Source organism: Protomyctophum parallelum (genome assembly GCF_964188405.1).
Source record: "Protomyctophum parallelum genome assembly, chromosome: 11".
Classification (NCBI taxonomy): domain Eukaryota; kingdom Metazoa; phylum Chordata; class Actinopteri; order Myctophiformes; family Myctophidae; genus Protomyctophum; species Protomyctophum parallelum.
The window spans coordinates 24,329,078-24,357,076 of NC_139707.1; the positions used below are offsets into that span (position 1 = coordinate 24,329,078).

Here is a 27,999-nt window from a genome sequence, read left to right on the forward strand (position 1 = left end):
CTAGTCTCAAAATGCTTAGCAGCACAATTTAATCCTTCCCCTTCCCCCATGCTAAATTTGAACAAATCATCCCCCGGTTCAGTTTGGAACAAGGCAAATATATTCCAGCTTCATTAGAAAGGAAGAATGCAATATGTAATAACAAACAAAATGACTTGTGTCTTTTGTTTTCACTTTATTATCATGACACTTATTTTGGTTATGCCATGAAATAATTTCAGTAAAGTAATTCATTCCACATACATTTTTAATAGCATTGTGCGAAATAAGTTAAAAAAATACCATTATCATCAAAAGATAACTTATTTCACAACACTGCCTTTCTCTTGAACTTTTGGTTAATTTAAACAATTCAAAATTCATATCTTAAATGATTATTCAAATGTATTTTCTAACTTCCAACAAAGAAAGACAGAAATAAAAATCTGCATGCATGCAGAATGTGCGCTTCCCCGGGGGTTCATTAGTAGCAATGGAATTCAGTGACCCAGAAAATAAACGTAGCCCAAATCAATTAGCAGACATACACACGCATACACTTGAGCTCCTAATTACGAAGCTCCTCCACATGGTAAGGATACTGCTTTGAACACGAGATAATAAAATGTAAAAGGGGAGAAAAACATGGTTACAAAAGTTACTCAGATGTTTCAAAGGGCCTATGTTTACAGTGGTGGACAAGGTCCGTTAGCGCTTTAAAGTTTCCAATTTGAATGGAAATGGCCCAGAAAGCAAGATGATTAAATACGACAGACTCCTTCTGTAAATCCGTGACTCCATGCAGGCAGTGCTTTTGCATGACTGGATCTATAATAATAATAATAATAATAATAATAATAATAATAATAATAATAATAATTGCGACTGTAGGTCGCAGTTTACTATAAAAACCTGTTTTTCCAGTCAGTCAGTCAGTGTCATGCCTCGTGTCATGCTTCCATATATGGTCATGCCTTGTGACATCACAGCTCGTGACACGTCACACCACCATATATGGCCATCTCCATATATGAAGATCACGACACTGACCTCATCAAACCCTGTTTAGCCATATATGAAGAAGACTGGATCATCATTCATCACCTAGATCTGCATAAGCATAATATGGAGCCGGCCAGCAACTCTACATCTGACCTCAAACCTCAAACGCTTAGATCTCCATATATGGAGCTGACCTGTTCTGACATGCCATATGTTGATCCCCCCACCGGATGCAGATCACCTAGATCTGCATATGGAGCGGAGCGGCCAGCAACTCTACAACTGACCTCAAACCCTTAGATCTCTATATATGGAGCTGAATACTTTTGGTATTAAACTTAAGTATACTTTGAACTTTTCCCTCAAGATACTACAGGACTTTTACTTGTAACTGAAGTATTTCTACATTGTGGTATTATAACTTTGACCTAAAAGTAAAACATTTTGAGAAGTTCTTCCATCACAGGCTGTGAGGATGAAGCGCACTACTGTCCCTTTAAGAAACCAAGTGACAGCAGCCAGCAGGGAGAGTGGAGGAGTTTTTCAGGAACTGCTCAGGAGCAACAACGGGACTGGAGGAATTTCAAAAACTTTTGTTGACACATTGCAGTGGTATTTGCCTCCTCGTAGCCGCATTTTCATACTTTACATGCCCCCAAATATCGAAACCTACTGAGCCCTAGGCTCTTAACGGAATGTAACGGTGATGAAGCGGATATATTAGCTGCTGACTTGACCACTTGAAACAAGGGAATGTTCCGAGTGGAAAAAACTTCATGGAGAGATGCATCCCTCCCTCCCAAAGTTCAGCTAAGGTGGCTAACAATAGCTAGCCTGGGATTATAGGCTCGATAACTTTGGAGTGAATTTGGTTTCCATTCGTTTTTTTCCTCCTACAAAACGAAAGAAGCTGTATTTTTTCCCTTTAATTAGCTGCCAGTGAGCCTTCTCGTGCTCTACAGGTACATCCCTTTATAGCTTGCTAACGTTAGCCAGCTGGTCACCTGCATCTATCTAGCATTGCTAACTAACGTTAGCCCATGGGCTATATATCTCTACGTCTTATTGATTGATGTCATGGCTTTGTATTTTCCCTCTTCTTGACAGCTGCCAGCCCAGCCTCTCGTGAGGGTGGATTACTTTTGACACTCGCATGGACTCTGCAACCCTCTGTGTTTTCCTCGACACCTGCTGGCTGTCAAATAGAGATCACTATTGACTTTACTGCGTCATAAAGAGGTAATGGTAGAACAATAAGAAGAGATACTTTAGGTTATTTTTTCCCCCAAGGCACCGTAACTGTCTGGTTGTATACAGTATGTGGGGACTCGGACAAACATTGTTACATTTTACACTGCTGTTGAACCTAAACTGTTTGTGTGACAACTTAAAGACCACATTGGACCAAAAGACTGTTTTCCTCAGGGATACAATTATTACTCACATTTCAGGATTCCCCTTATTTTTTTGTAACTGGGAATCATTATTGCCATCATTCGTCTTAATATTCAGAGGCCCTGAGTTTTGGATGAAGAGGAGAGTGCCATTATGAAGGTGACAGTGACATTTGGGCGTACTGGTGTGGTGGTGCCCTGCAAAGAAGGATGGACCGTGAGAGATCTCATCCAGCAAGCCACACAGAGATACAGGAAACTATTGGAACAGGTAAAATGACCACAAACAAAAATGTACACGTCACACGACACGCATTACCTTATCATATTTGTTATTCTGCATTTGAGCCACGGACCACCATTTGATGAGATTTAGCCTCTCAGAGTATTTTATCGTTTTATATAAAATGTTGTCCACAATTCCATGCTGTATTGATGTGGTACCATTGGCGAGATAACGGGCACATTTAAGAGTGTAATTCTTTTGCTGTATTGAGGTCTTTTTTTCACTGTTTGTGTAGATTGCCCAAAAATATCCCTGCGTCTACCAAAACAAACCGTAAAGAAAACACCAAAACACATGCAGAAACGCATTGCTTTCTCACTGTAAACGCCACCACACTGCTCCAGAGGTTGATAAAAAATGTATTCATAGTTTTGGTGTATAAACAAAGGGCAATTTTGCCGTCTAATACAATACTATGCCTTTAAGCCTAATCACACAAGCCCCTTTTCCACCAGTGTTGAACCAGTTTGGTTATTTTTTCCCCACCTAACCAGTTGAGTGTTTCCACTGAAAATGAATTGGTTGAGAACCCTAAAAGTTGGTTTGGAACTGGAACCAAAAAATTGTTCCATTACAAGAATCTAGAACGGAACCAGTTCTAGAACGCTTTACAGTATCTGCGAGATGAGGTTCCGTCCCATGATATCCCTGCACAGGTCGAAATGGGGTCGAGCCGTCCACAAACAGTGAATTAAACCCTTTTCGCAGTATCGTTTCCAAAAAGTACTGTATCAGTACTGTATCAGTACCAAGATACAGTTGATAAACTTAACGCCGGCACATAACATATTAAGTCTGGGGTAAAACAACCGCTTACAAAGTAGTTGTTTGTCAGCCAGTACCATGTTTTCCCAGTTTTCCCAATGCAATCTTACGGAAGCAGTACTGCGCATGCGAACGGGGGTTGACTGGACTACATTTTTATTTAAGCCTGATTTAAGCAGTTGTTTCACCCCTGACTTAAATGTTAATGTGCCGGCGTTAAGTTTATCAATACCTTAACTTTTCGGAAGCTTTTAGGTATAAATTAGGTTACATGAACAGAAGTCTTAATTTTCTTACTCATTTGCTGCCTCTACAGAGACTTCATCTCATAGAAGTCATCAAAGATTTCAGAAATAGGCTGCATCACTTTTTATGAAACGGTAGTTTCATAATGATTTTTGAAAATGTCCTCGAGTCACAGCACAGGGGATATATATAAAAGGGCGCCATCATTTTTACATCATGAAAAGACAATATCGCTTTCATATCCCGAAGTCATGGGGAAATTAGCCAAAGCCATGGAGGTCCACTTCCACATAATTGCTGTATGAAAAATTAAAAGGCTTTTCTGACGCGAGGTTTCATTGTCCAGACAGGAGCTGGGCGCGAGTGTCGTTTCCATTTCTGTGTCGGGGGGTAAAAAATGTAAATGAGAACCTCTTGTGATTCCTTTTATGACTCCTGCTGGTTTTCCGTGCTCCTCCGGGGCAGAGACCTTGTGACCCCCATCAGGCAAGCAAATCTTCTCAGTGACTCTCTTCATATTGGCTACATTATTCAAAGAGCACACCAGTCATATAGAAAGATAGATTGATGTGATAGGTGTGTGTGTGTGTGTGTGTGTGTGTGTGTGTGTGTGTGTGTGTGTGTGTGAGTCAGATATACTGAGTTCACTGAGATGCACTTATATTATTTTCTATCCCACTCACTACCTCTGTCGCTCTCTCCCTCTCTTTATCCTCTTACTTGACTCCTAAATCATGTCACCTAACCCGACCGGCCGACCTTATACCTCCTTCACCTATTTCTTCTTCTTTCTTCTTTTCCCAGTGCACCTTCTCCATTCCCCTACTATGCAACTCCCTCCTATGTCATCCCTGCATGTGTCATCTTTCTCCTCCCTGTCCTCTTCCTCCATCTTGTCCCTCCAAACCCAATCCTCTGCCCCATTTACTATCCTCTTTGCAATCATGTTTTCTTCACTTATTTATTATTCATATGAGCGCAGTACATTTTGAACACTTTGAAAATGAGCACTTAATTTATCAAAGACCTAGCCGTGTGCTACCTGTGTGTTTCCCCCCATTTTCTTCCCAATTTAAATTCCTCATGTGTACTGCAGTGCAGTCCCTGTCAAGTCCTCCCGCAAATAAATCCTACACAGGCTTATAACCACGCAAAATTAATTACAATTTAGGCATTTAATCCAGAGTGATTTTCAGTAAGAAAAACAACACATGGCAAATACATTGACTGCATAGAAAAAATAGCAGATCTACCGAGCTTGTATATCTGCTGTTTTTCCAACAGCTAAAGTTTAAACTAGATAAAGTGCCAATCGGCACAGGTCTCCACCAGGATTCTTCCTCAGCCTAGTGGGAATATGCGTGCACAGTTTCATCGCAATCGGACGCTGCGTTGAGGAGTTGTGGCCATTTGCTACTCCTGAAAACTGTAGGAGCCAATCGTGGCCAATCAGGATGGAATATGAGAAATCAAACAAACCTGTCTTGATCACATGACTATGGAGATCATGTGTACCGATTTGCGTGAAATTTGGATAAAATGTGAAGGAGTAATAATAGAAAATGTGTTTTACATATGTCGGCCTCCTGGTGGCGCTATAAAGAGCAGATGTGAAAAATTCCAGGCAAAGGTTTTTCCTTGGCCTCTAGGGAGTTGGCATACAAAGTTATCCACAGATCCGTGCAGTTAGAGGTAAAAACACTTTTGGGCCAGTTATAGCGCCACCTTGAGGCTGAGTTGTAATTGTTCATGTGGCATTTCGTCCTGGGCCTAGTGGGAATGTGGGTGCACAATTTCACGGAAATCACGCGATGTGTTCATGATTTGCAGCATTTTGTTTGAAACTGAGCACTCCTGTGAATTTTGGAAGCCAATCTTAACCAATCAGGATGGAGTCTGAGAAATCTGAAAGACCGGTTTGGTTGAATGGCTCTAGAGAGACTGTGTACCAATTTGCGTGATGTTTGGACAAAATCTGTAGGTGTACTGTGCAAAGACTTGTTTTGCACAAAGCGGCCTCCTGGTGGCGCTATAACAGGCCGTTCTGGAAAGTTTGGGGCAGAGGTTCATGGTTGGCATCCAGGGAGTGTGTGTGCAAAATTTGGCATCGACCGGGTTAACGGTGGCCGAGATTAGCTGCTAACGGACGGACGGACGGACGGACGGACACACGGACGGACGGAGTGCAAAACATACTCTCCCCCATGCCTTCGGCTGGTGGAGACAATTAATGGCTAAAGTGGTTAAAAGCTGAGGTGACACAGATGCGTTTTCACCACTGTGCCACCCACAATACAACAGCACAGCGCCGTGCAACACAACACAGCACTATGCAGTGCAACAGCAAAACACAGCTCAGCACAACACAACCTGTTTTTAATGGTGTGTGTGTGTGTGTGTGTGTGTGTGATGGAGCCGCTTTATCGATTAAGACTGTCTAAATGGAATACTTTGTTTGCTGTGAGTGTGTGAATGAAATGCTTGGTTAAGCACAGACACTGCTTGTGTGTGCGTGTGTGTGCTATCACCATAAGCCTAGCCTGCTACTCTCCTTGTCTCCGTTGTCGTCCTCTTTCTCTTATCATTAGTGCAGTTACTGTAGGCAAGTTACACACTATTGTTCTAGGTTTGAGAACTTTAATTTCACCTAACCAGTTTTTTGTTAACCTTTTTTGTTCATTGAGTTCAATGGACAATATAATGTCCAATCAGGCGGGAGTGACATCACAATTGATATGTAATATAAATGGCAAGACAAGAATTCATCAAGAACAGTGCAACCACACTGGTAATTTCCCAGAATTGCACCTTTCTAGTTTGTTTTATTCTGTATTTTCTTCTTACTAACCCCTCCTCCATCTCCTCCATTCTCATTTCCATATCGTCTTGCTCTTTGCGATGCCTTCTCACCGTGTCATCACTCTACCTTCATCAAAGTTCAAACATTAGCTTCTCCTCCACCTCTGTTTCACTAACGGTTCTGTGGCTACCTTATCTTAACCGGCCCACGTGTGTGTTCCTTGGCCACGCGCAGACAGCATTACATTTACAGAAAACCAATGATGGATCCGCAGAATGTTCGATTTAATTGAAGAATTTCTTAACGGCAGTTAATCGATTAACTGTTAACATCCCTACCTCCAAGCCATCACTGGTTTCTGGTTTCCTTCCCCCTCAATCCTCTACTATTCTACCTCTTTCCTTTAAATCAATCCTTCTCTTCGCTGTGGGCCAGAAAACATTGTCCCTCATTGCTGCATCTCACCCATCTTTATTGTCTCCACCAGGCCGAAGGCATGGGGAGAGAGTATGTTTTGCACTCCGTCCGTCCGTCCGTCCGTGTGTGTGTGTGTGTGTGTGTGTGTGTCCGTTAGCAGCTAATCTCGGCCACCGTTAACCCGGTCCATGCCAAATTTTGCACACACACTCCCTGGATGCCAACGATGAACCTCTGCCCCAAACCTTCCAGAACGGCCTGTTATAGCGCCACCAGGAGGCCGCTTTGTGCAAAACAAGTTTTTGCACAGCACACCTACAGATTTTGTCCAAACATCACGCAAATTGGTACACAGTCTCTCTACAGCCATTCAACCAAACCGGTCTTTCAGATTTCTCACACTCCATCCTGATTGGTTAAGATTGGCTTCCAAAGTTCACAGGAGTGCTCAGTTTCAAACAAAATGCTGCAAATCATGAACACATCGCGTGATTTCCGTGAAATTGTGCACCCACATTCCCACTAGGCCGAGGACAAAATGCCACATGAACAATTTCAACTCAACCTCAAGGTGGCGCTATAACTGGCCAAAAAGTGTTTTTTACCTCTAACTGCACGGATCTGTGGATAACCTGGTGGAGACCTGTGCCCAGAAGGGCACTTTTTCTAGTTCACGCTCTCGCTCTCGCTCTCTCTGTCAGTTTGTTGTTGTCTTGTTATTATGGCTGTTAATGTGTCTCAGGATTAGAGAGCCAGAGACGTGCAGTGAGCCTCTACCGTCCCTAATCGATCAAATTATGTTTTTAAAATCGCACACAGGACGTCACACTCATGATATCACTCTTTCTGTGTATTACTCCGTCTGTTGTATCCATCTTGTCTTTGTCTGTCTGTCCGCCTCTCTCTCTCCACAAAGCACAGACATACAACTACTCCGTCAGTCAGTCCCGAGAGTGGTGGTGGTATCAAAACACTTTTTCTTCCCTGTCTTGTGTGTTCCTACGTGCATCCGCTGTTGCTAACTGATACTGGCAGCCAATTTATCAGCTGCTTTGTTTGAAGTTCTCACAGGGGTTACTTAGGAGCAGCTAACAGAGAATACCCATTAAAGCAGTGTTTTTTTTCCTTATTTTTTTTACGTTTTTCCATTCCTATTGAGCTATGGGGGGGGGGAGGTGGGAGAGAGATGAGAGAGAGAGAGAGAGAGAGGATGTTTTGTGTTTTAAAGTGCATCGAAGAGTTACTTATCTTTTTTTGGTTTTGGCTTGTACTGTATATTGACACAAGACTAATTATCTGACTTGATGCACAACTTTGTTATTTTGTACCAAACACAGGGGAAAAAGGGAGAGAGTGAGAGAGTGAGAGTGTAACGAGAAAGCGACAAAGAATGAACGTGTGCAATAATCGGTGGAATGCTGTGGGTTTGGATTACACGCTACGATACTGTAATGCTGCATTGATTAGGACGTGTGGATTCTGTGGAAGTGATGTCACCAATGTGTGACAGAGCTGTGGACAGTGGTGCAAAGTACATTTACTCAAGTACTGTGCTTAAGTCTAAGCACAGTACATAAGTATATAACTTCTACACTTCTACTACAATTAATAAAATTTTTACTTTGAAGATTTTGATTATTAATATTATTACAAAACATACTTTACGTACTTTACATACTCAACGTACATTAACCACCTTCCGCCTTACTGTAGGCTATATACATTTCAGCCAGAACTACAAGCTCACAATGCATAGCTTGTAGATCTGCTACAGTACATTTTGAATTCCCCACTTTTACTAGTAACGGAGTAGTAATTCAGTACATTGCAGTATTGATACTTTTACTTAACCCATTCTAGACGGGAACCCGTTTTTGTAACCCTACCCGGACTGGAACCACTTTTTTAATACTGTACAGTATGTACAGTATTAAAAAATTACAAAGAAATTGATGCTATAAATATTAAGTTTTTCAGAAAACGGATTTAGAAGGCTTTTTATAATCGGCCTCAGGTAAAACAATTGAATTGAGTAGTTTTTTCCACCACTGGCTGTGGAGCAGTGGGAGATGTGATGAGAGAGATTGTAGTTACATTGGTCCCTACAGGACGACAGCCCCGTATCCTGTCTCTCAGCCAGTGTGCTGGTGACGGTGTGAGAGGTAATTATCACAGCCTCCTAACACCCCACAGCCCCAACCTCACTCCATACGCAGCAACAAAAAGAATGCACAGAACGAGAGACAACCTGCTGACGGAACACAGAGAGTTCGCTCCCTGCTGATTGAACAGGGAGGCACAGGTGCGATATTGGCAGAAAAAAAATTAAGACCCAGGAATTGAATGGATAAAATCTAGCGACGCGCACAGCGGTGGGGAGGTGAGGAAATGGAAGAGACTTTGAAAGGAGTCCGAAAATGGGAGGCAGAGAGGAGGTGGTGCGGGAAATGAAGGGATCGGCCATGATGATACTTAACAGGGAAGGAGGGATGGTGGGAGAGAGCGATTGTTCTTAACGGGAGTCACTCAGGAAATAATCAGCGTGTGGAAAAAGGCTTCTTCATTTACAAAGGCAAACAAAGCGGGAGGGGAAGTGTGCATGTGTGTGCGTGTGTCCGTGCGTGTGTTTGCGAGCATGCGTGCATGTGTGTGTTGTTCTCCTATCTTGTCTGTACAGCTCAACACATTGAACAACTGTGTTTATCTTAGGTCTTGGGCGATGTATTAATATTAATGATATCGTATCGTGATATGAGACTTGGATATTGAATTAATTCATTAATCATCCACAAAAGCAAGATCAAAGTGTAAATCAGAACAGAATTATGAAATCAGCAAAGTAGTATAACAAGCTGATATATCCTAGTAAAACATCCTGGCCCTGTGCCAGAACACAGACAGTTAGACCTGCGAGGCAGGGTGGGGCAGGATGACACGCCGCGTGCCATCTTTTTTCCTACAAAGCACAGGAATGCATTTAGGCTCGACAACAGTCTATTATCCACTTAAAGCATATATGTACTTCGATTATTGATGACAGTGATATTCCCCCAGGGGTCTAGCACAGTGGTTCCCAAACCTTTCAGGTCGAGACCCAAAAGAGAGATTAGACGTTTGCCTGGCACTCAAACTAGTGAAAATAGCAGATCTACAAGTGCACAACGCGTCGCAAGCTTACAAGCTCACAACCTGCACCCGTTTTGAATGCCATCAATGCATTGAAAGGGACAAAGTCATGTTTAATCAGAGCATTCAATGCTCCAGTAGACGCGTCTACCGACCTACCAGATCTCAGTAGGCTGCATTCTGTGCGGTTGATCACGGCTACCACGGACGACGCGCATTGTCAACTTACTTCTTCTTTCGTGTAACGTTAGAGGTCCAACTCGGTGTCGTGGAGCCACGCCCGCATCTCTGGTCCCAGGTCAAAGAGACTGGCTTCCGAGGGTGGTCTGTATAAGTGGCAGGTGAAGATGATATGGTCAGGGGCACCGCACTCACATGCCGCACTGTCTGCCAATCCCCACTTCTGCATTGATGCATTGAAGCGCCCAACCCCAGTTCTTAGGCGGTTCAGTGTGGTCCATTGCTGGCGAGGAAGGTCATCTCCTCTTCTCCTCTTGACTCCTCTGTAGTCAACTGACTACATGGCCATAGTACAACTACTATGAGGTTAGGGGACTTACATGGCTGGTTAAAACTGATACGAGGTTAGGGGACTTACATGGCTGGTTAAAACTGATACGAGGTTAGGGGACTTACATGGCCGGTTAAGACTGGGCTTAGGGTTAGATTTAGTGTCAGGGTTTGTAATGTCGGACAATGCACGTCGCCGCTGTCTAAACAGTAGGTTTTCAATGTAATGAGTCCCGGGATGCAGGGATGGTCTTTTAGATGCCATTTTTACAAATTGCAGCATTTAACTCCCATTTCATTTCATATAATGGACTGGTTATAATGTGGTTATATTCATGTAGAAAACAGAAGAAATTATTATTATAACTAAAGCTAGCAAAATAAACTAGAATAAAAAAACAGTAGAGTACTAGTACAGTAGTGCATCCCGTGGATGCAGAGGTCGTTTTATTGCGTCCCTTGCGTCCCTTAACTATTTTGGGATGCAAAATGCACCCTATTTTAATCTCTGGCCGTGATCAATGCAGAATGCAGGGATTTCGTACCTTTCAATGCATTGATGGCATTCGAATCCACTACAACCTGTCGCATCTGTGCCGTGAGCTTTTATACAGGCTATTTTCAGTTGTACAACCATTGTAAAATGAACAATTTATCAGGCTTACGGCTATGGAGGAAACTCAGACCAGCTTGCTGCTGGACATTAGTCCAATCAGATTGCAGTTAATTTGTAAACGGCCCCTCAGAGCCAGTCAAGGATTTAGCTATTTCACCTACCCGAAGTTGGTCCTGCCTTACCAGCTCCTTGTGCTTGGAGTGTCCGCCATGAGTTTGGGAGATCAGGGTTCAATCCCTAGCCGAGTCAATCCAAAGACTATGAAAAATGTTACCCAATGGCTCCTCTGCTTGACACTCAGTCAGCATCGAGGGTTGGATTGGGGGTAAATCCATAAATATATCACCTGTGACATGGGATGATGGAACTGTGTATCAGGATTCGGGACTGCCGAGATATGGGATGACAAAGCCATTCTGTACAAATGGTGCGTGTCTGTCTCCTTACATAGATTGTGCATTACATTCACCCTTTCACACACACATTCATACACCGATTGCGGCGAAAGCCATGCAAGGTACCAACCAGCACATCGGGAGCAATTTGGGGTTCAGTGTCTTGCCCAAGGACACTTCGACATGTAGACACGAGGAGCCTGGATTCGAACCGCCGACCCATGGATCATTGGACGACCTGCTCTACCTCTTGAGCCACAGTCGCCCTCTGTCTGTCTGTCTCTCTGGAAATGACCAGATATAGATATAGAGTAGGGAAACATGGGTACTGCGGAAAGCCTGGTGATCGTGAGGTTGGGAGAAGGTTCTCTCCTGCAATTGTCTGTTCCCCTCCAGTGCACTGTAGTGGTGAGTAACATTGCAAAGGGAAATGGCAAAGCCCTCAGTACACCGGTGTACAAATGGGTATCGCTGGCCTAGGCGGAAGAATAGTGCTGTTTATGGGGACTGAATGAAATCCCTGTGCTATACCCCCAGGGTTAGAACAGCTCTGTTTATAGAGAGGGAGGGAAGTGGAGGGGAGTGAGGGGAAAGCGCAAAAGGTATGGCAAGTCTCCCAGCTGCATAGAGAGTTCAAAGTTTTACCACAACAGTCGCTATCTCTAGCGGAGGTATTAGTCATATCCTGATAATCACACAGAGATCATCTATTTCATAATTTTCTAGGTCAGGCCCTGAGGGCTGAATACCTTAAAAAAGAGGAGAAGAAAACACCCAACATTATCTCTAATAGTATCGTAGAAAAACACTTTTCACGTGCTAATCCTGCTGCGTTCCACAGATCAAATCAGAGGTTTTACATCTGTTATCTTTACAGCAACTTACATCCAACCCCCCCGCCCCCCGGGCGAGGTTTCCCACAGTGTGCTGACAGTAACATAACATGTTATCCACGCGATCTGCCGTGAATTTCAGATTAGATTGGAGTAGGCAGAACTCTTATCTCCGCAGCGCTTTCCGTCTCCTCGGCTTTACAGCCTCCACCGTGTAACGAGAGATCTGAATGTGCCATTTTACCTTAGAATGACTGCAGGTCACAATTGGAATGCGGATCATCTGTATACTGAAAAAAATGACATTTGTTTGTTCTTTGCGATAATTTATGCATATAGAATAGAATCCCACTATAATCTACTGGGATATAGGCTATTGCAGTTCTCAAATATTTCCATCATGTCAAGGGCCTCCAAATTGTATTTGACCACGGAACCCCATTTGAAAATATGTTGTGCTATGGACCCCTTAAGAGGAGATTTGTCAATAGTTAATATTTTTCCAAAATGCATCACATTGCGACACGTTGTGAGCTTGTAGACAACCTATTGTCGGAGAGCTGAACAATAGGGTTTAAACTGTTAAAGTCATTTTGCTGGCGACTCCCTAGAAAGACCATTTGGGGTCCCTGAAGCGTTATGTATCCCACCAACGTTCTAGGAAAGCCCTGCTGTGATTGGCCAGTAGTCGTTGTGATTGACAGTTCCCTGTTTTTGCGACCAGTCATTACTCCTACAACATTTTATTTACCTGCCATAGTGTCAACCCCTGTGTCGGATCTGTGGTTAGACCGGCATATTCACTGATACCGATTAGGACCCGATATGACAAATAAGGGCCGATCCGATAACGATACAGTATCGGGACATCTCTAGCTATAGCACTCCATTTCTAATTCGAAGAATTGGCATTGCAGAGTCTCTGTCTGATATCAAATACTCTATGTAGTATGTACAATATGCTGTTTGTTAGTGACATGCACATCAGTAGCTGTTGGATTTGAATGAATGCATACATCATTGAAGCAATATCCATATTTTCTCACCCTTGAAGTAAATGTAATCACTAATTAAGATTGAACAATAGAGAGAGACAACAAAGATGTACAATGTTTACATGACATGTTGGGGGTTGAAATGTACTCTGAAGTGATCTGATCTTGGAAAGTACTTTAATGGGCATCTTGAGAGTTTAATAGTTGGGGAAAGGCCCTGATCCGCTGCGCTTATGTAAGATAAATAGTGACCGAGATTGGATACAAAACAAAGCAATTGTTGAAAACATCGCTCTGTTACATCTGGCCAGGGCGTGAGCCAAGTCAATGGAGTCAAACAATGCATTCCATTCAGGGAGGGAGGACGAGTGGAGAGAGAGAGAGAGAGAAAGTGAGAGTTCTGAGAGCGAGTGTGTAATTGTCTAAACAGTCCTGTCTCCTGTGCTCCATAAATCACGGACACACAGTGAAGTCCTTGGTGTCTATTTAACTCTGAGAGTGATTCCAAACAGACCCGTGTTGGTCTACTTGGTCGCATTTTGCACACACTCAGAGTTACAACTGGATAAAATAGCACTGAGGATTTTACTGTGAGGTCTTGTGTAACAGTAATGGCTGTCTGAATGGGTGTGAATGAGAGGTTGAGGATTTGAATGCACTGTACTACAACATCACAGGCAAGTTGATCTACAGAAAGAGGCCACGTTAAACGGAGACAAATAGTTATTCTTGAGTAAACAGCGGCATCCGTGTTTGCAAATCACAGACACTCCAGCCCACCCACATACATCGTAATGAATGAGCGAAGACGGGTCCAGACGTAATGCTGATTTTTCACATTCATCACAGCGTGGTAGAAGGCAGCTGTTTGTGACGCCTGTCAATAGGTGGGGTGGGCCAGCCTTCCTGCCTGAAATAATTTATCTATCTGTTTATGTCCACATAATTGATTTTTTTAAATGTCATATGGCTAAGTGCTACTTCGGAAACCTTTTCACATTGACAAGAAAACCATATGGGGTGTTCTCTAAAATGGATCGCAAAACAACTTGAGGCATTTAATTATTCCTAGGAAGAAGCCTACAGCAATGGCACAATAACAACACTGTTTAGGGAAAGATGCTGATTTTAATCGGTACTCCGAAATTAAATTATGCTCAAACCACACACCAAGCAGGATGCTTAGAGGAACATTTCTCATAATCCATAAATCATCAAAAGGCATTGAAATGCTTCAGTGTGCTTCAAAATGTTGGATTATTATGAGTACTTCAGTTTTCTTGTAACTATTGTGGACATTAGTTTAAATGTGGTTTGATCCATTATAGGATGTACTGTATTAGCAGTTGCCACATGAATGCTAACATCCCCATTCTGGGCATGATATGTAAGGGATAATATCAGGCTAGGTGGTCATTGTCGGGAGATCATTCACCGACGGGGAGTTTAACCACAGAGGCGGTTAAACTCCCTGAAGGTGAATTATCTCCCGACAATGACCACCTAGCCAGATATTATCCCGCTTATTACATGGCTACCTAACATAAATTAATACATTGACCCAAAACACAATAAATACAGTATTCCATAAGTTCACGCTGGCTGCGTCTGGTCAGCTGCAGGGCTGCAGCACTGTCGGGAAAACAAGGAAGTGAGTTGATCAAATAGAATCCATTTTCGGGTACTGCTTCGTCTATTTTCTCGCTCAAATGTTTTCAAAAACATTTTTGAGAGCAATGTTTAGCTGTAAATGACATTGTCTGTCAGTAGTGTGTGTGTGCATTTACATGGCTGGCATGTTGGAAACAGCAGTAAATCAAGCGGGGCGAAAGCCGCACAGCTGGTGCTCAGAGAGTTTGATTAGGCAGAGGTCTGTTATAGAGCGGTCATTATCAACACATAACTCACCACTGAATTCAGCGATTGACCAATCAGAATCGAGCATTCAACCAAGCCATGTAATAAAATATGTTAACATATTATTTGTTAGCTTATTTGCTAGAAGGAGAACTTTAGCCAAATATAGCAGCTCTACAAGCTCACAACGCGTCGCACTGCAAGGTGTTCTGAGCGGGTAGTAGATCGCCTATTTTTGGCGGAGGGGAAAAAAGAGACTAGGTACAGAGTGGAAGGTCATGTTTAGTGGGCGGTTAAATGTCTGAAAATACACATCCAAAATACACTCAGAATACAGTTCTGTCTATGATGCTATCTTCGGAATGTACTGTATGAAAAAGTTTAATCTGCGATAAATCTTATACAATAACAGTGGGGGTTTCATCTGTCTACTAACTTAAGCGGACAAGTTACCAACTTGAGTGCTCAAGTTAATCATCAATTTTCCTCTCAACTGCCACTCCGGGGCTGAGAAACCTCGAAGACCCCTGGTATAGGGTTTAACCCATTCTGGGCGGGAACCCCTATTAATAATAATAATAATAATAATAAAACTTGTATAGCTTGTATAGCACCTTTCATGACATGAAATGCAGCTCAAAGTGCTTTACAGAACAATGGAGAATAAAAGAAAAGCAAGGCAACGACAAAAAACAAGCAGTAATGCAATACAGCAAGGCAACGACAAAAAACAAGCAGTAATGCAATACAGTGAGGACATGAATAAAAAAAAAAAAAAAAAAAAAAAAAAAAAAGATCAATTAAAAGCAATGTTGTAGAAGTGGGTCTTGAGCTGAGCTTTAAAAATGTCTACAGAGGCTGCCTGACGAAGGGACAATGGGAGCTTGTTCCATGCCGACGGCCCGTAGAAGCAAAAAGCTGCTTCCCCGTATTTTTTAGTTGCCATTTTTTTAGGCAAAGCGAGCAGGCCAGAAGTGGAAGACCTTAGGGGGCGGTTTGGGACATATTTAGGCAGGCAGTCATGTAGGTAGGAAGGTGCGAGACCATTGAGAGCTTTATAGACAAGTAAAATAATTTTAAAATCAATCCTAATCCTAACCGGAAGCCAGTGCAGTGATGCCAAAACTGGAGTAATATGTTCTCTCATCTTAGTTCTAGTTAAAACTCTGGCTGCTGCATTTTGGACAAGTTGTAATCTGTCAGTTGTTTTCTTAGGCAGTCCTGAAAAAAGTGCATTGCAGTAATCAAGCCGAGAAAAAATTGGTATCTTACCCCCTCAGGCCGGGCACCCATATTTGGGTTCTGTACAGTATGTACAGTATTCAAAAATGTTTTTTTTTTTTGATGCTGCTATATAAATATTTGAAGTTTTTCAGAAACCTTAGGTCAGGATTTAGAGGCCTAAATGGGTTAAGTGGTTAATGGTCAGTGATATACAGTACTGTACATGCAGCTTGCACTCAACAAAGGAAACTCCAACCAGGAGCTTTCCACAACGTGTGCTGAAAGTGAGTGAGTGGCTGTAGTGGGCTTCGGTCTAGAAAGACTTCCAATGACCCCCTCCCCCCCCCCTCCCCCCCAACTCTCTCCTCGTGAGACTTCCTGTGCAGAGCATTGACAAGAACCTGACCCTGAACGAAAGATTGAATGGTGCACCACCCCGAAGTGTTTCTGAGTCATACCACTCCCTAGGCAGTATTTTTTTTCTTTCGTGTGTGTGTGTGTGTGTGTGTGTGTGTGTGTGTGTGTGTGTGTGTGTGTGTGTGTGTGTGTGTGTGTGTGTGTGTGTGTGTGTGTGTGTGTGTGTGTGTGTGTGTGTGTGTGTGTGTGTGTGTGTGTGTGTGTGTGTGTGTGTGTGTGTGGCACGTGTGTGTTGTCTCAATATGTTGTTCAACAACCTGTTCTGTGTAGTCAGCTGTCCAGTGCAGGGGCGATGTCATTAATCACAGAACCAATACAGCAGAGAGGGAGAGGCTTGCACCGGGAATCCGGGATCCGTATACAATTCTCCCAACGGGGAGCGATGTAACAGGCAGGGAGGTAGAGAGAGAGATGAAAGGAGGAGCGGTATAACAGGCAGGGAGGTGGAGAGAGAGAGAGATGAAAGGAGGAGAGGTGTAACAGGCAGGGAGGTGGGGAGAGAGAGAGATGAAAGGAGGAGAGGTGTAACAGGCAGAGAGAGAGAAATGAAAGGAGGAGAGGTGTAACAGGCAGGGAGGTGGAGAGAGACATGAAAGGAGGAGAGGTGTAACAGGCAGGGAGGTGGGGAGAGAGAGAGAGAGAGATGAAAGGAGGAGAGGTGTAACAGGCAGAGAGAGAGAGAATTGAAAGGAAGAGAGGTGTAACAGGCAGGGAGGTGGAGAGAGACATGAAATGAGGAGAGGTGTAACCGGCAGGGAGGTGGGGAGAGAGAGAGAGAGAGAGATGAAAGGAGGAGAGGTGTAACAGGCAGAGAGAGAGAGAATTGAAAGGAAGAGAGGTGTAACAGGCAGGGAGGTGGAGAGAGAGAGATAGATGAAAGGAGAGAGCAGACAGAGACGTAAGGAATGATGGAGGAGGGGGAGGCGAGGGAGGGAAAGTGTGTATATAGAAATGAGAAAGACGCTGATGGCACTGAGGCCCAGGAGAGGATGGCTTTCTGTAATGTGGTTATAGGCCTTTCTTGTTCCTGCGTAAGCGAACGCATCGATTCGCAACCGTTCAAATTTGATGTATGTTAGTCCACGGAACCTCTATTTGATACATTCCCGTAAGGGTCCATTTGGTTTGTAGTACACTCATAGTTACAGACCTGTAGCTGGGTGACCCCAAGGAACCTCTGGGGGTCCCTGGATGGGATGCACATGCAGATTAGACACACCAACGTACCTACATGTGGAAACAACGGTCGGCTGTCTTTTCATTATTGAGGTACCGGTATAGCTTCCCAGACTCCTAAGGCTCCAGAGGAAATTATTCCGTATGATTCATAAAATAATTAGATGCTGTACTCTCAAATTCTGAGGGGCCACACACCAGGCAGGATGCTCATAACAACCAGACTTAATTCATGAGTTATTATCTTGTCTTCAACATAACAAAGGTTTTATTTTCTTTGTAGATCTGTAGATTTTCAAAAGATTTACATTTCAAAACATGAAATGCACAATGAGTACGTTCTACATTTCGTACTTGTCTTTAAGTACATTTTGATGCCAATACTATTGTACTTTTAGTGCATTTTGGAATTCCGGACTTTTGCTTGTAACAGATTATTTCTACATTGCAGTTTTGGTACTTTTACACATGAGTACTTCTTCCACCACTGTTTGGGATTTTGACGTGTCTCGATGGCTTCCTCTTCTCAGGAGGGGGACTTCCTGGTGCGGACCCACCACGTGGAATACTGTGATGGGGGGATCCTGGACCCTGACGACGTGCTCAGTGACCTCGTGGAGGACAAAGACAAAGTAAGACAACAGTCTGCTCAAGATGAACATAATTGGTTTGGTTTATGGCAACTCAGCACCATTACATTAAGGTTTGGTAGTATGTAGACAGCCGTGTATGATAATGGCACCTTTGAGTTATATGGACTGGAACTAACAGTAAATGCACTTGGATGGAAGCAGTATTGTTCACAATTAGTTATGCTGCCTGCGGCAGTGCGTTGCGTGTGTGTGTGTGTGTGTGTGTGTGTGTGTGTGTGTGTGTGTGCGCAAGATAACTTTAGAATGGATGAGCAGAGCTCTATTCATGATACTTGGTGGTGAGAATGATCAGTAGGCTGCCCGGATGATGTGAGAACGTTTTCTGAAAGTTCAAGGTTACAGTTGGGAGATGTAGAACACGCTATATGCACATTGATTATTTTAATTTAAAGGGCAACTTTAGCTTTTTCAACCAAGGTTCATGTTTTAGGTTGTTATTAGGAAAAGTAAATGATGAGTGTTAATGTTTTTTTAGTGCTTTCTTTCGTTTTAGCGATAATTTTTTTGACATAGGGCGGGGGCATTCGAGCAAGTGGCTAAATATGTGGCTTTTGTAGCCAGATGTAATTCCCTGGGGTCTAGTAGGACTATCTTACTTTCTCTAATAACAACCTAAAACATGAACATTGGTTGAAAAAACTAAAATTGTATAATGGTAAAGAGATGGCAAACACTGTATAGTTTCTGGTAATTAAAAACTGTTATATGAGCAACTGACTACAGTAAGTGATTGGCTGAATGATGGACTGACTGGCTCATTCACTGATGGTGCACCAAGCTACACCCCATCACAAGTAAGTCAGCCAGTCAGCCAGCCAGCAAGAACAAAAACACTGGCAAGCCAGTAAACCAGCTGACTATACAGACAGCCACAATATCTTTTCATCCACGTTTAACTCAATAACAAGAGTCCATCGTCCTAATTCAATCCCTTAGATAGCGGATCCTTCCTGATGCGTTATTTACCTCCATATTACTATAGGCAGATTACACTATGTGCTGTGTGTCAGGGAGTATGTGTGCACGTAGCACATGCACGATTGTGTATTTGTGTCTTTAGTCTGTATGTCAACTTCTCTGTTTATGTGTGTGTGTGTGTGTGAGACTGTGTGTGTGAATGAGGCCTGGGCTGGGAGCTGTACAGATGCCTACAAATCACTCCCTCTGAGAGAATATTGCCTCATAAGCAGAATTCAAAGGAAAAGGGTTTAACTCGCCTTAAGCATTATAGGCTACGTATGTCATTAGCAATTCACTCTTGGGAACGCTGAAAACTTAATCCACACATATTTTATATTTTTCCTTATATCTTCTCCCCTTCAGGACAGTGGGATGTTTTTGTTTTTTTTCCCCTTAGGAAAGTGTCATATTTCCCTCCTTTCTCATAGATTCCCTGACTATATTAGGATGAGCTTTGAGCCTAATTGAACCATGGCTTAAGTGAGACAGTCCTAGTTGTGGTGAGTCTGGCAGTATTAAGAAGTATCCCAGGGTAAAACACATTTCTTATTCGGGTCCCCACTTCCCAGCCGGGAAAAGTTTTAAGAACCCAGGATTGCTGCACTATGAAATGAATATTACCCCTGTCCTCAATTCAAATGCCTCTGAGGGTGGATATATACTATAGGATTCTCTGGACTAATTAAGCACAAAGTTGCTACCGTAGGGACTTTCATTTGGTCATAGAGTGCTGTCAGCTGTGATTATCGCTTCCATCCTACTATAGACTACACTTCTTTATTATTTTAAGATTAATTTAAATAAGACACACAAGGCACAATACAAGTCATGGAAAGCAATTTGCTGCAAATCTAATTTACAATTGTCTTTCTTTGCTGGTGAAAGCTACATAATTGCATATGGTGTGTGATATGAATGCAAGCCTATCACAATAATCATTGTCTAGTTAAAACATCAACATAACATTCAGATGGATGATTAATTATAATCAATGCATTTGATGTTTGTGTACTGTGTGTGTATTTAACTGAAAGTCAAGTACAAGTAGCCTCCTCAAGCCTTGAAACAATAATAACCGAACACATGCAGAAGAAATTACAACCCTTTAACACATGATGATGTTGACATCAAAAGTATTTTAGCAAAAAAGGAGTGCTTCTCGATTATTTGATTAATCTGAAAAGTAATTGATAAAATATTCACAAAGAAAATAATCAATAGTTGCCTGCCCGTGTCCATGTCATACTACAGCAGGGATATTCAATTGGCGGCCCGCGGGCCACATGCGGCCCGCGGAGCGCCCCCTTGTGGCCCATGGAAGATTTTTTTTTTTTTTTGTGAGAATAATAAGAGGGCTAATAAAAGTTACAGATATGGTGTGTGCGATATTAATTGTGAGATTACCATAATGACGGTAATCATTAAAGGACCACTTTTCAACCTATCTTCATATAATAGGTCCTCACTAATAATCATGATAAAATGACAGGTTTTTCTACTCGGTCTGTGTCACATAGGAGGGCTGTGGGCAGTTCAGAAACCCACCCAACAGTGACATCAATGGAGAATCCAAGCTAATATAAACTGCAGGCTTTCTAGTCCTTAAAAGTTGCAATGCGAAAATGGAAGCCATCATTCTCACAATAATAAACCCTGTTAGGGTCCATTTGGTTCCATTTGTACACTCTCAGAGTTACAGACCCATAAGTGTGTGTGTGTGTTTGTGTGTGTGTGTGTGTGTGTGTGTGTGTCCGTGCAGCTGATGGTCGTTAATGTCAAAGCAATGCTCTTTATGCACCGTCAAATAGGTCTAGGCCTACATCTATTCTAAGGTGGCATATACCTGTATAGACATATTATCCTGCTCATTACTGTGCGGAAAATGTTAGAGCACAAAAAGCATTTTGAGAACCCACAAATTTCCACGCTTCGCCGCACACTGTGCGGCCCCCCACACACAATCATTCTACAGTTGTGGCCCCCGGCCTAATCTAATTGAATGCCCCTGTACTACAAAGTATAAATTATTAGTCTATACCTTCCTTATATTTGGACCAGACAGGCAGGCCAGGGTGAGAGTGGAATCCATCCACCATTTATAAACATTAACAACGGGGGCACGAACACAGTCAGGTGACGGGACTAGCGACTGACCTAGCTGGGGCGTGGGATTGCCATAATCACAACCTCAGTGCTTTGAGTGCAGAGCATGTGGTTGGTTCATGCTGGCCTTTTGTTATAGTTTTCACCTAACCAAGACACCCTGACCCTCTCCAGTTTCACAATGGAAAAACAATGGTGATTTTATCCACGTTGGTGCGTGTGCGTGTGTGTGTGTGTGTGTGTGTGTGTGTGTGTGTGTGTGTGTGTGTTTTCAATTCAATACATCGATCCATGGTACAGTTTTAGCCCCACGTGGAACGTCACTTGGCTGCTTTATTTGTCATCGTCTACATAATTTCCCATGGTTGATTTCACGCCGGCCACTACCTTCATGCTGGTGAAGGAAGTGACACATGCTAAATGTAGCGTGTGTGTGTTAGGGCTGGGTGCAATAACCACAATATCGCCTTACGAGCCTACGTCTACGAGTGCATATGGTGTGATATGAAATGAAAAGTGTATCATAATAAAGGAATCAGTGAGGCTCAGTCAGTCTACTTCAAGGGAAAAGGCCCGCTCTACTCAGACAGTTTTATATAGTTTCAGCCGTGTGCTGGGTGCTCAGTCAGTCTAATCAATCATGCTAGCAACACAACAACACCAGAGGAAGTTCATCATCATCATCATCATCATCATTTATTTAACTCACGACCATGATCACATGGTTTGGAGCACAGATTCATAAAAGTATACAATCGAAAGTATACAATACATTACAGATTACACGATATACATAGACATATCGTAAGGCTTTCCCTATTTATACAGTGGGAGAACATTTTTCAGAAAAGCACCCAATTTATAAATTACTTTTTGTTTTTCAGATTTTAGTAATGCAATTAGTTTAAACATAGAAGGGTAGGTAAAGAAATAAAGTGGCAGGTATTTTTGCCTGAAATTCATAATGTCAGTATTCTTACATTCCAACAAAACATGATACTCGTCTCCAATTCTGGCTTCCTTACATAGGTTACAAATCCTCTGATTTCTTTCCAATCCTTTATATCTACAGATGACCTTTGGGATTCTTGTGTTGTTTAGCCTAAGGTTGCAAATAGCCTGTCTATACTTACGGTTTTTACATAGAAGATATTTTTCTAGTTTGAACTCTTCAACAAACCATGTGCAACCCAGATTCGGCACAAACAAGGATTGATTGATTGAAATATTTATTAACAGTTTGCAGAATTACAGTACATTTCAAGCACAGCCCAATACAAAGACTTAACTGTGAGTGGACGACCCAATAAAGCATTACACTTGTTTACAAGAGGCTCCACCTACATTCATTTTGCTCCTATGCCACAAAAATGTGGAACGCCCTACCAACTGTCATTAAGACATGTCCCTTGACTCCTTTAAAAACTGCTCTGTGGGCACCTGTACGGACGGCCTGTAATATCTGAATCCCACACCTACCCCTTTCCCCCCTCACTATATGTTTTTCCCCCCTTTTTACCTCCTTTATGATGATTTCCTGTTTTTGGCTTTATAGAAGTGTATAGTGTACACAATGTTATGATGAATTGAAAACGGTGAACCCTCTTGTAACAAGTCAGTGTAATGCTTCATGGTGTCGTCCACTCAGAGTCACAGTTAACAGTTTTTGTATTGAGTTGTGCTAGAAATATACTGTAATAAAAAAAAACTGTTATATTAATTAAAAAAAACTGTTAATAAAAACTTGTATTAATTCCGCGGTAATAAAAATCTCATACCGTGTGTGTGTGTGGTTGGCACGATTCCACTATCCCACTTCTCTCTCAGCAGGGGGGAGGTGGAGTGCGGCTGTTGCTAATGGAGACAGAGTGTTGGTTAGTTAGCCACACGGTTGGTGCCAGCTGTAGCTGCTGTTTGCTCAGGCTGTTGGTTACTGGTTTGTTGAGCCCTCTAGTTGGGAGGGAATTGTTAGGTGTTCTCCCCTTCAGGACGTTGGGATCATTTATTTATTCACACCCACAGCCCTCCCCATCGTCCCGAACATGCGTGCGTTTGAGAGAGTGAGAGACGTGTTTATCTCCGTATTCATGAGTGAGTATCTGCGTGTGATACCGTTGTACCCGTGTGAGAGTACCCGTTCCACCCATCTGTCTGTGTCCCTTTATGCCCATTTATAGGCATCCCCAAATATGGTGTGTTGTCATGTCAGAACAGGCCAACTCTATATATGGAGCATGCAGGGCAGGGACCCTGTCCAGAGCACAGGCGGTTTTGTGGCGGTTCTGGACAACCGTGGGTCCGACCGACTCAACACCGGGCACTGCACTCAGTGCACTGTGGGGGTGTGGAATTAGCAAATAATGTCTGGTTCTGCGATGAACACATACTGTTGGTAGGGATATGTCATACATACTTTATTATTTTTTTGTGTCTCCATTTGCCCTTTAGGGTTTCGTCATGAAATGTACAGGAGTTATACCCCCGCTGCCTGAGCCCCATACATTTTACCATCATTTTTCATGGTATGACATAATGACAATATCTTGACACTGTTGTAAATGATGCCCATGCAACCCCTCCCTTCTTAGCAGGAATTATAGTATGCCGCTCAGAGACTAGTCTCATGCAGCCAGACGACCTGAGATCTCCGCCTACTGAAGTCTGGTGACATCTAAATCTACATTAAAACTGGATGGAAACCATTCAGGAAATGTAACAAAATAACAGCATTGTAGAACCAATGCAAGACATTAGGGTGGTCCTTCATATTGAGACGGTATCAGAATTTGTTTTTGAAGCGGCCATATACAGTCGTTTCTTTTTCTTGTTTTCAAGCCCATATGTCAAGTTTAGATTTCCCCAGACATATCAGAGATCTCTGATCGTCTGTCTCTACGTGAGACTACTCTGAAACGGGAAATCGAGTAGCGTAGCAATGCATCATTTGAAATGGATGGATCTCTCTCTGTCAGCACAGGTACTGTACATCTGAATCACAGACCTGTGGTGGTAGTATAGTTTTGACATTTCATTCGTTTGTAAAGCAGGCATAAGCAGTAGGCATAAGTTTGTTTCCAGCTGTTAACGCTGCTGTTATAGCGACTATCTAGCATTTACTTTATTTTAGTTATTAGAGTTATTTTCCAGCACTGCTTTGCTTATGGATGTGTCTATATCCTGTCTAATGTACGGTGAATAGACTGATGCAAGGCTTATCATAATGCTAGATGGATCGACAGTGATAGGTGATTTCAATGGAAATTACACACACACACACACACACACACACACACACACACACACACACACACACACACACACACACACACACACACAGTATTCAGCTCAGAGTTATACCCTATACAAAACGCACTCCTCAGCAGCAGAGATTGCAATTGAAATGCAAGTGTGAAATATTCATAGAATTCCGAGGCTGGGCTCTCTTAGTATTACTGGAGCTGAGGCCAGTAAATGGCTGCTAATCCCAGATGAGTGTTCCATACGCTCACACTCAGTCACTGACTTTAGAGTTATAGCTATTGAGCACAGATAGAAGGTTTTGAGGGTGCGTGCGTGCGTGGACTGCGGTCAAATAGATCTAGTTTGAAAAATCCATGGGCTGCATAATACACAGGTGCACATAATAATTATACAGACATTTGGAAAGTCTGTGTTGTGAGATGTCAGATTTATTGCTACGGCTTGCTATTGAATTTAAATATTAGTATAGAGTATAGAAACAATTTGCAATTGAAAAAGAAGCTAAACAAGAAATTAAATTCCATTTACAGGTGGCTGCTTTTTTATTGGCTTAGAAGAAGAAGAAAATAACTGGGTGAGATTGTGCTATGGGACAGTACAGTAGCTTAACATGTGTACAGTAAATGTACCCCCCCCCCCCTCCCCCCATTGGGGGACCCCTCTTTGAGAACCACTGGTATAGAGTCACAACAGGTGAACAATAACGATGTACAGTAAATGGAAAAGTTTGCCTGTGTATAGAGTTCATTTCCCCCCCCCCCCCCCCCCCCCCCCCCCCTTTTCTGTTTTTTCCTTTTCGGCTTTCTTCTATACGCTGTGCTAATGTCTCCCTCGCATGTTGTTTGTCAAGCCCGCTCCGAGCTTTATGCCAAGGAAAATGAAAGGTAAGCAGGAAATGTGATTTCCCATCAGCGTTTTTCGGCGTAGCTGGGAGTGTATTTTCGAATGTATTTTTCCATCTGAGGCACTATTGCAGAAACGGCCTCAGAGCAACCAGTGTGTTTTTTAAAGGTTAGCTGGTGATGGAGAGAGAGAGAGGGTCAGGCATCTAGTTGAATGATGTACATTCAGGGACTTTATCACCCATTCCTGCATGCATACTGTACATGCATGTGCACACCGCACAACCTACTGTAATGTTCATGTGCATTATACATTGATTCAAGGGAGAGCTATACTGTACATTATGTTCACAGAATACACACACTTTGTCACATACAGGGGCCGGGCACATATATACACGTACTCTGTGTGATGCACTCATGCGCGTGCAAGTCGCACACGCACGCACGCAGAAAAGAAGTGGAGTGATATTGATGTGTGCGTATAAGGTTAATTAAAACTTCCAGGCAGTCATCACCCGGTGGAATTGTCACACCACAGTGATCGCAATATTAGTAAGATGCACGCACGCATGCACGCACACTGACCAGTTGCTCTATTGTGTGTAGCATTTACAATATTATCCTTGCTGTAGTAGTACACCTTGCTCATAGTGCTCACACTGGATAGATGCAGAGAGATGGTTCAAAGGTGTTTATTGACACATACAATGCAGCCAGCGCTGTAGCGTCTGTTATGGGCTAATACTGGAAATATCAATGCCAATAAAATATTATAATGGCAATACAAAATATGAGTGCCGTTCATAAATCTCTAGTCTAAACTATAGATATAACTATAGTCTCGCATGGCCAGACTGTTCCCACAAAACAATTTGTGGGAGGGGGGCTGTGGCCGACTCGCCGCAGCCCCCCTAGTCTCTGTACCTCCAAGACGTCCTGGTCCTATACAAGTTTGTACATCTCCTGTTTTTGAATAACCAACACATAAATGGATAAATTGGTTAAAATTATTTTGATGCTGCATTAACTACTTCAGCTGGGGATCCCCTAGAGAACCTCCTGTAGAGCCTGTGAACTGGAACCTCCAGAGAACCTCCTGTAGAGCCTGTGAACTGGAACCTCCAGAGAACCTCCTGTAGAGCCTGTGAACTGGAACCTCCAGAGAACCTCCTGTAGAGCCTGTGAACTGGAACCTCCAGAGAACCTCCTGTAGAGCCTGTTAACTGCATACTGTAGGTACTGGGTGGCACTAATAACCTCCATGGTTTGGGCTTTGAGTCATACATACTAAAATCACACCCATGTGAAGTGAGTGGTGCAATTCCATCTGGGGGTCCACGGGGACTGTACTGTACTGTACTGGTAAATTGTGCATTTATATAGCACCTTTATCCAAGGCGCTTCACATAGATTGTGCATTACATTCACCCATTCAGACACCCATTCACACACACATTCACACACCGATGGCGGCGGAAACCATGCAAGGCACCAACCAGCACATCAGGAGCAATTAGGGGTTCAGTGTCTTGCTCAAGGACACTTCGACACTAACTCTGGGGGAGCCCGGGTTTGAACTGGCAACCTTGCGGTTACCATCCAGCCCCTGAGCCACTGCCGCCTACTGTACTGTATTGTCACTGTACTGTACACCCCAAATCATCATATATACAGTTAACGTGTGTGTGTGTGTGTGTGTGTGTGTGTGTGACTGTGTGTGTTAGGCTGCGCAACAGTGACACTTGGTTGTGAAAACTAACAAAAGGCTATTTCGTGCTCGGACAGACCCAGCCAGCCAGTCAGGCAGGGACAGACCCAGCCAGTCAGGGACACACATAGCTGTCTATAGGAGTGCGGTTGCACCACTCAAAAAGGCATGCACTCACAGTGCTTTGAGCCGGTCCTCTGGGCGAAGGCTTTGTATAGTACAGTGGTTTCCAATGTGAGCCTAAAGTAGCCTGTTCTGATTCATCACTTAAATCAAGGCCATTACACTAAGCTATCCAAGTCTCTGATCTTAATTGACCAAGGCTGTAATTAACACAAATATGCCATTCATTCCGTTGTCCATCCACACGCACATGTGCATGCACTGGCACACACATCACCCCTGTCCTCACCCAGACACCATTAACCTGC

General features: G+C 43.0%; 1 protein-coding gene across 1 annotated transcript in view; it reads left to right on the forward strand.

The window, feature by feature from the left end:
• Positions 1 to 1,571: 1,571 nt before the first annotated feature.
• Positions 1,572 to 27,999, forward strand: part of LOC310866935 (partitioning defective 3 homolog B-like) — a gene marked incomplete at its 3' end in the record, with an annotated part of 224,820 nt that continues 198,392 nt past the window's right edge. Inside the window, exons 1-4 of the mRNA XM_083776730.1 lie at positions 1,572 to 1,943; positions 2,089 to 2,220; positions 2,494 to 2,646; positions 18,569 to 18,670. Coding sequence (XP_083632856.1) covers positions 2,530 to 2,646; positions 18,569 to 18,670 — 219 coding nt within the window. The 5' untranslated portion in view covers positions 1,572 to 1,943; positions 2,089 to 2,220; positions 2,494 to 2,529. The remainder of the gene's footprint in view (positions 1,944 to 2,088; positions 2,221 to 2,493; positions 2,647 to 18,568; positions 18,671 to 27,999) is intronic.